This window comes from Corvus moneduloides, chromosome 2 (assembly GCF_009650955.1).
Source record: "Corvus moneduloides isolate bCorMon1 chromosome 2, bCorMon1.pri, whole genome shotgun sequence".
In the NCBI taxonomy this organism is placed as follows: Eukaryota; Metazoa; Chordata; class Aves; order Passeriformes; family Corvidae; genus Corvus; species Corvus moneduloides.
In genome coordinates, this window is record NC_045477.1 from 66,077,993 (window position 1) to 66,090,444 (window position 12,452).

At 34.0% G+C, this 12,452-nt stretch overlaps 1 protein-coding gene across 2 annotated transcripts in view; it reads right to left on the reverse strand.

Moving 5' to 3' along the window:
* The window catches only part of KLHL1 (kelch like family member 1), a 196,988-nt gene that overhangs the window by 12,142 nt on the left and 172,394 nt on the right, over positions 1-12,452 (reverse strand). For both annotated transcript variants that reach the window (XM_032099888.1, XM_032099889.1), the window contains exon 9: positions 1,568-1,780. In XM_032099888.1, the coding sequence (XP_031955779.1) occupies positions 1,568-1,780 (213 nt within the window). The remainder of the gene's footprint in view (positions 1-1,567; positions 1,781-12,452) is intronic.

The following is a 12,452-nucleotide window of genomic DNA, read 5'->3' on the forward strand; positions in this document are numbered from 1 at the left end:
TATTTTGGAATAAAAAACCAGACACACTAAATTGCATTCCAGCCGTCTTATAAACTAATCACTGCAAGGGCCATGAGAGTTTTTTTCATCTTTCAGTGGAGTCCACCAGTTAATTCACATCCACTCTATGCAAGTTAATAGCCTACAAGTTCTTGTTTGTTAGTCCCAACTTTTAATCTCAGAGCTGACTGTTGAAGTGCATTATCCACACATTTGCTATCAGTGGAAAAAAAATCTAGACGAGGGACACTATACATGGTCATTCTAATACCAGCACATAAACCAGCACAAGGATATGTGGTTTAGCTCATTGCTGCAGTCTCCCCTGAGAAAGAAAAATATCATGCAATATGGTTCATCTTCAACACTGGAAGAGAGAATGAAAAAAGAAAGAAAAGCTCCCTTATGAGCCCCAACAAATAGAAGTAGTTGAAAAGACCTCGTACTTACTAAGACTGTCAGTAGTAGTCTTAATATAAATTTATTTAATTGAAAATTCTTGTTATTGTTCCTTATAAATAGAAGTCCACAAGGATAGGCCCTGTAAGTAGAGGCATCATGGGATTTCCCTGATTAATTGTCCCTCTGTTGGAGATGAGAAGTATTTGGCAGTCTATGATCTTTGCATACATGCAGTAGAGATGGCAATGAGTCTAAGATTGAGCAAAATCATATGGATAACATAAGGAGTTTTAACTTATAATTTTTCAATTAAATATTGAATGCCAAGCTCTACTCAGAAGAAATAACTGACATTTAATTAACCCCTTCAGAAAATAAATAAAGACATAAATCCTCCCCAGCTTATATGTTAAGATAACCAACTACTCAAACACATCTACTTTAACTTTTGCAACCTGTACACATTTGGAGTGAATATTTTCCTTATTCTATTTTATGTCATTCAGAAACAGAAAAAAAGTCAAACCTTCATGAAACATTTGAAGAATATCTTTAAATTGAATGCCATGATCACTTCATCTGTGCTGTACTGCCCTACTAGATACTCTTGAATTTGTAGAAAATCTACTTGCAAAATTCAGGGTACTGTAAATACAGTGTATAAGGCCTACGTCACCACATTTGAAGGTGGCAATTCTGTTAAAGGAAGCAGTATATTGTACTGGGAATATCCATCACCTAAGCAGTTATTTATTTCTTCTTTGCTTAGCTATGTTTTTAGAGTTAGAAAATATTTCTAAACACAATTTAATTTTGTAAATTCAGTTATAAAATCATTTCAAGGAAAAATTTTTATCACTAAAGTGGTTAGTTTGTGACACTGCAATGTATGAAATAGTGTCCTAAAACTACTTAAATGGGATGTGAAAAAAGTGGTTTTTTGTGTTTGTGGTAATATATAATAGTACTGTGAATAAAAAGGGATGACAAATAAGTTTCAAAGAAATTGTCTTTTACAGACCTTTATAGAATTTTTCAAGTAAGTACTAACTAGGCATTTCTTGGGTTAAAAATATCTGTTTAATTTTACCATAACAAAGTTCAGAAAATAATGCTACCAGATATTACTTTGTATTAAAAAAAAAATGCATGTATAATTTGATACCTTTCCACATAGTCCAGCAGTCGAGAACAGTGATTAGAAGCCGGAGCATCGTGACCTCCAACTGCATAAAGAAAGCCATCACATGTAGCCACTCCTACACCTCCTCTTCTCTTACACATAGGAGCACACATATTCCATTTATTTGTGTGAGGATCATAATATTCCATTGAACTCAAACATGAACTTCCATCACGACCTCCAACTGAATATAACCTAAGAGAGTCCACACAAATAAAAATGTTGATAAAACAAGAGCTCAGAATTGCAGAAATAAAAGCAAGGAGTATCTGTTCTTTTATCTGACTTCAGAAAATAGAAAAAAAGAAAATATATGGTATTTTTAAACCATGTGAATCTCATATAGCGAGCAAACACAGATGTTATTACCAAATTTATTACCGAGCTCACATGCTATTTAGTGCTTTGCCCATCTGAATAGAAAGGAAGATATTTCTTTCTGCTAATGGATATTTTCTTTCTTTCATTACTGCATATACAGTCAAGAGCACGACAAATGACATGCAGGTATGTCTCTATAGGTTTACAAATCCTGTAAGTAGGTGGTTGCCTAAGCTCATCTTCTATGAGATGGAAGTGGAAGTGCCAACTTATAATTGGTAATCCAGAAAAATAAGAAAAATGCAATCCATTTATTATAGTTTCTCTGTTTCTGCTGTGCATCAAAGTATTAAGAAGTACAAACAATGTGGAAAATTAGATCTGATATTCAACAAATTCCACATAAAGATCTATCAATGGGAACTCATGTTCAGAATGAATTTTACACTGACAATATAGTAGAGATCAAATATGAAATGAATTGCAGATAGGAATATCACATTATGTTTTAAACACGGATTTTTAAAAAGTACTACCTCAGTTTCAAGGCCCTTGCTTACACTGAAGAAAAGTCTTACCCACACTAATATTGTCTACTTTGCAAGAAAATTATAAGCCTCAAGCACTGTGTTTTTCTTCATCAGAATGTTTTATGAGGATTGAGTTATGTTGGAAAGTCATGGACAACTTCTGAAGAGTATTTTAAACTTGAAATGATAAAAATGTGGTTTAACAAAAAAGCTGTTGTGTTTGTAAGTATCTGCAGGCAAGAAACTTGTTTCGTTCTACTCTTTATAATGGGTTCCAGGATGAAATGGTTCTTACTGTTCTTTCCCACTAATACCATGCTGTATTCATTCCTTATATGAATCTTTTTGCAGTCTGTTGCCTTTTATACAGTGCCTGGAGATTAACTAATAGAAACACAGGCTATTTTAAAGTCCAACCACTAAGCAATTTCGGATGTGAAAGCTGTCTCTGTAAAGCAATTACTCATTTGGAAGCTTTTACTGTCCTAAGCACTCCATGAATTCAGAGCCATTTAAATGTGCATTTGCCATTACATTTCATTGGTATGGATGCTGATGAATAAGGAAGTGCTGTACAACCACTAAATATGTCACTGAAGCCTGAGAACATTTTGCTAGTGCCTGACAGACATACTTGTGCTCAGACTAAAGCACCCAGGAGAATCCATACTCCTCTATGAGAGATACTAAAGCATATACACTTTTTTAACAACAATTTCTTTGGATCCAGACCTAATAATGTAGCTTTCTTTATGATTATCAGATATCTACAGATGGAATCAATATTAAGGCACCCAAATGTGTTAATCTGTGGATATACAGTGTCTAACTTGTTGTTACGCTCAGAGTAGTCATCTGAGCCTAAAAAACAGCACTAAAAATATTTAAACATCTGACCAAAACCATTTACATTAATATAAATGTAAATATAAGCATTTACATGTAGGTGTCTGCAAGGATGTTACCTTTATTTTCAAAGATGTTACTTGGTTAAGCTACCCACAGACAGTGATAAAACATTTTTTGTGACATTTAAGATATGTTGACATTCCATCCAGGCTGAGAGATATGGAAAATAGTACACAGTAGAAAAATTCATGACTGCTGGCACCCTGAAGCAATTTAAATGGCAGTAGACAATTACATGTCAGTAAGTGAATTGATCTCCAAAAATATAAACCACGATTAACACTTCTGAGATTTTCAAATATATTTCTAAGTAGATATTTGGACACACAAACACTGAACACTGTTTAAAAAAATAAAAAGAACCAACACTTCTGCAGACTTCAGTGCAAATAATTTTGTGTACCCCTAAGCAAAATACCCACTGCTTTGATATTTCTTCTGGCATGAAAAGTTCTTATTTATTCCATTGTCTTTCAACTGAAATAAATCTATTTATTTAAGCTGATATTTGCACACTGAAAGTGGAACATACTTTCTCATTCTTCTATTCCAATTAAGACAGCTAATAAAATATAGCTGAAGGCACTCAAGTTGCTGGTAAAAAGATAGCAAATGCTGTTCATAAGCAGCTGATAAAACTTTCAGCCAGTGATTGGGACCACCTAGTCTTTTGCTAAAATACGCTCTGCTATTCAGAACAAAATTCATTTTCAAAATCATATTTTAGAACTAACATTTTAGAGTTTGATTGTGTTTCTATCTCTGCAAGGAGTCGTTAATAATTTTTTTTTTTAAATGTCACAAAGGTGAAATAAAAATAATTCAGATAAATAAAAGTTGAAAATCAAGTAATTGTTTTAAAGCTCTGACTGTGGTTGAGCTCGAACACCCCAGTCAGGAATTGCTTCCAGTCTTCAGCCAAATTTCCAAATCCATGTTCACAAAGGCCCCAAATGACTGGAGAACAACTCTGGAACAAGCACTGAATATTCGGGATACTGTACAGCTATCTGAAACTTTTGAAATTCTTATAACCAAATTTATTTAGTAATCTTACTTCCTTCTTAGTGCTTAGGGTCCTATTTTATTAGAGGACTTCAAATTAATCAATTTTTTCAGCTTTGTCTAGCTTGGCAACAGTTTGTAATAAAATTTCTACAGGGAAAAGTACAATGTATTTCTCTGAATTAGCTGAATTACTCTTCACTGTGTATCCCATCAAAACTAGAATTATTGTAAAAATAATAACTATATATCTCTGCTCGGAGAGAGAGATCAACAAGGAAAAGAAAGCATCCAGTACTGAGCGCTTTTATCTCCACAGTGAAAGTTCTGCCTGTGGGGCTATTATAGAATTCTATTCCTAAATGTCCTACATTGCAGCTGATTCAGATGCACAGATACGAAATTAGACCAAGCTCAGCCTCTTCTGTCTTTTCAGGGTGTTGTCACTTCTTGTACTAAGATGGAGAGAGATTCTTGTACATTCATATATATACACCTGTATGTGAAATTGGCTAGAAAAATGAAGTAGAGGTTTCGAAGTAGGAAGCATGAAGAGAAGTCACGACCAGCTGGATCAAAAGCATTTATCTCAGTTCTGCCATTACAAACCTTTGATAACTACTCTGAAAAGCCAGTTTTAAATTAAGTTTGACAAGCCAACCTCAAAAGACCAGACTGCCTTTGATCTGAGGCGGTATAGCTTGTGAAAACAGTTGAATCATGCCCTTGCTGCATTTCTTAATGAGGTTTTCCCTTTCAAAATTCTTTCACTATGAATATCAAAGACCTCATCCAGTCTTTTGCTTAGGTTCTTTTTCACCCTTTTCTGGCCTTTCAGTGTGTCTGAAAGAGCAGCAGAAAATTACTCTGGTACAAAAGATATCTGGTTGGTAGGAGTGATGGGACAGTAATAATTTTCATCAGTGCTGGACTACTGTATTGCTGAATCAGTCCATACCTGACCTAAGAGTCAGACTGTAGGAGAGGAGAGATATTACCCATGCTGCCTTGATTAAGCCAGTGTAGTTCACTGGCAAAAGTTCAAAATACAATAATTTTGTGAATGGAAAGCATTAATGAAGTCTTATTTCTGCGTGTGAATTTGGAAGGGCATTTTATGTATTTGTAATGCAGTAGGGAAATAAATTAAAAATAGAATTTGACCAAAAAGATGGAAAAAAATAAAGTCATAGAGTAAGTGCCTAGAATTAAATGAATAGTAATTACTGATAAGTTAGATGGGAGTCCTCAGACCTTGATCCAGTAGCTGGTGTTTCTCCTCATGGCAGGGGAGTTGGAACTATATGATCTTTGAGGTCCCTTCCAACCCAAGACCTGCTACGATTCTGTGACAAAATATTGAGAGAAAAGCACCTTTTGCATGGATAATATCATTATGACAAAGCTTGACTTCCTACACTAGAAATTTTAGTTTCCTAATAGAAAGAACTTGTTTCAAGCAATTTAAATTGTAATCAGAATTATGTGGGCTACATTCTCTATTCAAGACCATTGACTGAATGCAGATTCAACCAGTTAAAAAAACATTGTTGACTTTATCAGGCTTTAAGGCAGGTAAGGCAAAATTACCAATTACCTTTGTAAATTAATGATTTACTACAGCATGTGCATGAGACCCTTTATTTGCTCTATTGTTTATTTTAAAACACACAGTGAACATGTCATTAAATAAAATTTTTAGTGAATCCATAGAATTACTTTGTGCTAGACTGAGATAATGTGTTTATGATATTAATTTTCTTTGTGAGTTTAATAATTTTAGACCATACTGTTGTTCCATTTTTTGTCTCAGTATCCATTTATTCCATGATTTTGACTAAAATATTTTAAAATATCTACACCTTTTTGTAGTTTCCACAGTTAAGGAAGAATAATTTCAATATGTGTCTCATTTTCACTATAGTTGGATGCAGAATAATTGTTTTTTCTGAAAAAAAAGAGTTTCATTTAAACCATAAGTTAGTAAAAAACATATTTATAAAACAGCCACATCATAAAAGCTGTTATAAAAGAACACAAAATAACTTCTCGGGATTCAAATTAAGTTTTAAAACTATTTATAGGTCGAAGTTCATTTAGAGTAAAACAGAATTTTTTTGTTGAAACATTTGTCTCTGTTCTTACTAAGGCTGATAACTTGTGAGGTAGTCTTTGAAGTTTTTGTTATTCTTCCCATTGCAAAAGAGTTTCACAAAATTTGTTAATAGCTAATAACCTCCTAAGACAAATTTGAGATACTGTCTGATTAGGTAGATGATGTAGAGTCTGTTATGAAAGCAGACATATGACTGCATGAATTTTTTGACCGAAAAAAAATACTGCTATATTTTATCATCATGCAAAATATCTACGTCATACTTAATATATTGATTTAAAACTATTTATTTGTGGTTAGTGAGAATATTGTGGGCAGAAAGCATACAGTTTGAAACATTTTTTTTCCTTACCTGACAGTAACTATATATGCCTATTAAGGTATTTTTCTTAGTTCAAATGGATTAATAAAAGACAAGTGAATCATCAATAAAGCATAAGAGCAAAGAAAACCTCAAGCCACAAAAGCCATGAGAAAAAAATGGCACTGATGGGAAATGATGGGTTTTGGTCATATTTCTTGTCTTGTTAGTTTGGCATGAAATTTTGAATTGTTACTTCAGCCTTAAAAAACACAATTAAAGCCTATTAATGCTTCCTTTATTTAATAATATTGAGCAGTACCCTAGTCTTTGCTGAAGTATTAAAAAGCATCCGTGCATTGCAATTATATGGATGACTTGCAAAAAAGTCTTAGATCATTTAGCCTGTGACCTTTAAAATGAACAAACTTTTCTCAGTTCAACAAATTCAACCAATAATGTAAGATGTAGCTGAAGTTGGTCTGCCAAGTCAAAAGAAATTTAATCTTATCCCAATATTAGTTATTAAGAAGTTAATCAAGTTTCAAATTGGAAAAATAGAAAGCTAGGAGTGGAGATAGCTTGTTATTCTATTCTGCTGTGTATAGTAGATATTTGGTAGCTGCTGTAGGGGCTGTTGCTCATAAAGATATTTAGTTGAGTATTAGACTAATGTTTAGCTTTCTTTAATTTCAGTCAGATGTACATCTTTAAATATTCTTCCAGATTTACATATATGTGGAAATAAGGAAGCATTTGTATACACAGGATAATGCACACATGAATACATATGTGTTTACGTGTGTGTGTGTGTGTGTGTAACTTAAGTTAATGCCTACATTTGGGCAGGGGACGATCTCTAGGCTTCTCCCACTGCACTGAACAAGGGCTTCTTTCCTGTCCCAGCATACAGGCACCAAGTACTATTTGAGACAGGCTTGGATTCTCATACTTCATATCCCACTAAAGATAAAAATGAAAAGCCAAACTTTAACTATAATAATTAATATAGGATATTAATACTTTTTGCAGTCTTGAGCACAAGAGAGAAAACAGTGATTGCTGAATGCTTTTTTAAATGTCTTTGCTTAATTGTGGAAGCTGCACAATTAAAAAATAGGGTGTGAATTTTTCTAGGCATTATCCACAGTGCTTCCCACTGTCTGGATTGGTGCATATGTTACATCTAAAAGCATAAATTAGATGAAGTGACACTACTGCCTTTTTCTGCCAGGTATTAGGACTGAGTAAGTTTACTCTCTATGTCTGTTTGGTCTGAAGTACCCACACATGTCCAAGTTAATGCATACCATACTAGAACATATGCATTATCTATGTAGAATTTGTTGTTCATTACAAAGCTTACAGGAAAAAAAAAAAGAATATAATAAACAGACAAAATGTTTCTTATTACAAAACCTGCATGAAAGACCTTATCACAAATTACAGTCAACAGCCAGCTAGTCCAAAAACTTTGTTTTGTGGATGATGAATGAAGAGAAGGGCATAGTGGGGGCATACACACTACAAGATGTACATGTGCAGTAAACTTTCAAAATAGAAATGTGGTCCAAGCATCTGGGACCCTGGCCATAGAATAGCCAGAGAAAATAGGCTCACCCTGCAGATCAGCAGTGTGATCTGCATATAGCAGATCATGCACATAGCATGTGCTGTGTCTCCTGCCAATCACTTAGTTTCTAAAGAGGAAGGATGCATATGCATCTGCCTTGGACTGAAGGAAAAATAGTGGGTTTACTGTAAAGTTTCATGATTTTTCATTGTTTTCTTCTAAGAGTCACATCTACTTATCTAGCTTGTATCTTTTTAAGGCTAGCCTAGCCCCACAGAAAAAAAGTAAACCTGTGCGGAGTCTCTTATTTTACAGTCTGGATGTAAAATAGCAAGTTAAATCTTGCTTGTAAAAGAGAGGATATGATGCACTTTGAATTAAATTGTACATTCACTGAGCTGCATGAGACCTCCACATAGGAAACATGAATTTGTGGGCAAAAGTACAAAAGATCAGACCAGGGCACTGAATTAGTAATAAGTCTTAAAGATTCTGCCAAGAGAAAATGCCACAGATAGTTTATTATAAGATGCATGAAAGCCAAAGGGGCAGAACTCCTGGAGGAGGTTGTAGTCAGCCACACAATCAAGTTTTGTAGGTGGTTATATGAATGTAATACATTGCTAATTCTCTCAAGCCAAACACTAAACTACTATTAAGGACTTTGTGTAATTATTAACCTTTGTCTCTCCAAGGTCAGTCCAAAGCAATTATATTCCTGGTGAGTGACTAACTACAAGATGATTTTGAGAACCTTTTTTGTGCTCACAGTAATTTGGTTTGAATTTTTCCGTTTTTCTTAAAAATGAAGGTTTGTCAGGCTAAACTTTCTGATAGTAACTTTGTAATAGTGCATAATAATCGTAAGGGATATTTTAAACTAAAGCAACTGCTGTTTACAGCAGGCACAATATTGATCTAAATAACACAAGTTTCTTTCCAGTTTTTCTCATTAAATGATCTGAAAACAAAACATTCCACTGCACATATGCAACATCTCTATTGGCCTGCTTTCTGTGTTTCCCATTCAAAATGAAACAGAATAGCTAGGAAAGCACTGCCAAAACAATAATCCAATTTATGAAAATCCATTAATAAATGAATCCAATTATTGCACAAGAGGTGGAACTGAAGGAATGTAACTAAATAGATAAATAATTATTAAAAAAAAAATCCTAAAGCTACATAGTTATTAAAGTCTCTCTACGTAACTAGTAAAATTGAAAATGTAACAAATGAATTTGCATGACTGTGAAGGGAAGAATAATAAATATGTATATGCAAATGGATTTTAAAGTAATCATTAGTATGTTCTATTTATACCAGTGCTTAAGCAGAATTAATAGAATGCGGAATCTGATCTAAATTCTATCTGCTATAGTTAAGTAATGGGCAAAATTTGACATTACCAATTGATAATAAATAATTACTTAAAGGACACAACCAGAAAATCAGGGGGTTTTTTTTATGTTGGACTGTCTTTCAACAAAAATATGGAAAAATATCAGTGTCTAAGGCAAACAGGAAAAAGGAAGGAAACATAATTGATGGAGACAGATGAGGCTTGCCAGACAACTCCAGTTTTAAAGATGTTGTATTGGATTAAGAGGATCTATGCTTAGGTTCCTGTAAAAGAAAATATCTCTGGGTCAGCTTATGCATCTTGCCTGTAGTATTGGCATTGCATTTTCCTGCTTAAGATAATCACCAGCCAGAGGCACAGCAGCCTATGGAGGACACCACCTTGGCGTAGGAGGTTATCTCCCAAAGGGCTGCAGCCCATAGACAGCCCATGATGGAGGAAGGGAAATGTGTGAGGAAGAAGGAGTGACAGACAGAAGCAATTATGGTCTGACCACAACCCCCATTCCCCATCCCTGTGCACCATTCGGGGTGAGGCTATAAGATTTTACAAGACGTATATTGAGCTGGGGAAAGGGGGGAAGAAAGGTGGTATTTTAAAATTTGGGATTGCTTCTCACTAGACAGGATCTATTTTTATTACTAATAAATTGCATTAATTTGCCCCAAGTCAAGTCTATTTCCCTGTGACAGCAATTGGTAAGTGATCAGATAGATATTGATGGGGAATAATATTCTCTTGAAGCATTTCTCCTTGCTCTTTTACTTTCCTTCAGAGATAATGAATACTTATAAAACTTTTTTTTCACAAATAAAAGTAAAATATTATTTAAAAGAATTCTTACACAGTTATATTTTTAAAAGTTAAGATTCAACAATTCCTTGCTTTTTGTCATCTATCATATACCAACAATAGTGTGTGGTATTTAATAAAAACAACAGCAGCAGGGGGAAATATCAAGTTCACTATAGCACATATTTGAGGATATGGCAATCAATAAAGGTCAGGACTCCCTTCTTCTTAACTCCACAAGATGTTACCATGAGATTGAACTGCTTGCCAGTGTGTGTCAAAGTCATTACTTTTGACACTTAAGGCACTGCTGTGATGTTTTACCATTTAAAGTCAGCCTGTGGGTCATAGCAACAGCTGAGTATTTTATCCTTTTGTAACACAGATTTACTGATATTTGCTAAAGGGATCAAAACTAAAGGGCCAGACTCTCTGCCATGAAAGCTACAGTTGCTTCAAAAAAAATATTGATAATTTCGAACATACCAGTAGAAACGAAGGAATATTTTTTGCAATGCAGTCTTTGTGGCCATATAATAGAGCAGCACAGAAAAACATCGGTTATGGTAGTGACACAAAAATTGGAATAACATAAAGCTGTACGATACAGAGAATGTCTTTGAGGTTTATGTATTCCTGATGAAAGTGTGTAAACTTTATTTCATTTCTACTTCGAGCTACACCATTAGCATAAAATATGTTCTGAAAATAAATTAGTGTAAAGGTTTAATGTTCTTAGGGAATGTGTGGTTCATGTATTAGAGAGTTTTTAATAGAAGGCTAATAAATAGCTATGGTATTAGATATAAATTTGGAGCCATTTACATTTTAAGTTATGGAAAGGATTTGTATTTATTGGATTGAAGGTGTCAACTAGATTTTTTTTTTCTTCTTGAGTTTAAAGATTAAGAAATTAGGAAAATCTTGAAATAGTAAGTGATAATGTAGAAATGTTTCTGGAAAAGATAAAATTTTTCATATTGTTGGTTCCTTGGTGCTCCTAACATACTGTAGAAAAGTACTACTGCTTCAGCACTATCTGCTGACAACCATAAAATGCTAGTCTTACATAGTATAAATTGTACACTAGTTACACACCACGTATGTCAGCCCCAAAGGATTCAAATAAGTCATCCCAACTTCTGACTCATTATCTGCATATAAAAAGCACTGTCCTCTCCCAGTTTCTTCAAAGTGTAAATCTCCCTCCCACAGTTAATATTTTAACACTCATATCTATTGCTGATCTGAGGAAGTTCATGCACTCTTTCTCTTCCAGTCTGTGCAACAGGGTTGTTAACAGTAACAAGGCAGAAAGGATGATGCTGTTTCAATACCAGAAGGAACTACTGACCATGTTTCATCCCAGGAAATTCTAAAGTCATGGCAAGTCCTACAACACCTACCCAAGTATTTTAAAAATTGATAAAGACATCAAGTTAAAAATAAATAATTTATATATATATATATATATGTATGTATAGAGAGAGAGAATAAGGATAACACACTCCACTCTTGTATTACTGTTAGACTATGAGAAACAGATGAAGATGAAGGAGATGGAATCTTCAAAGCCTCAGTATACATTGACTTGGCAAAACAAAGATATTACTGAAAAGGAAAATTCTCAGATTTCAGTCTTTGGTATTGCATAAAAACACATAATATTACCCTTTCTATGAATCAATAAACAGGCATTTAGAACCTGATGAGAGTTTCGTGGACACGATCTTATTGCCCCATATTATTTTTATTCCATCTCTGTTTTCCCAGCTGAATTGTAGCTATTTTGTGCATCTGTTCCTTTGTCAACTGTAACAGTTTTGTTGCTTTTCTTTGGTATGACATGCATTATTGATATTAATGGTATACACTATATGAGCTTTGCAATTTCACTTGAACTTCCTTCAGTATGGATGACCAGAATTCCACATGGTAAGCCAAATAACATAAATGT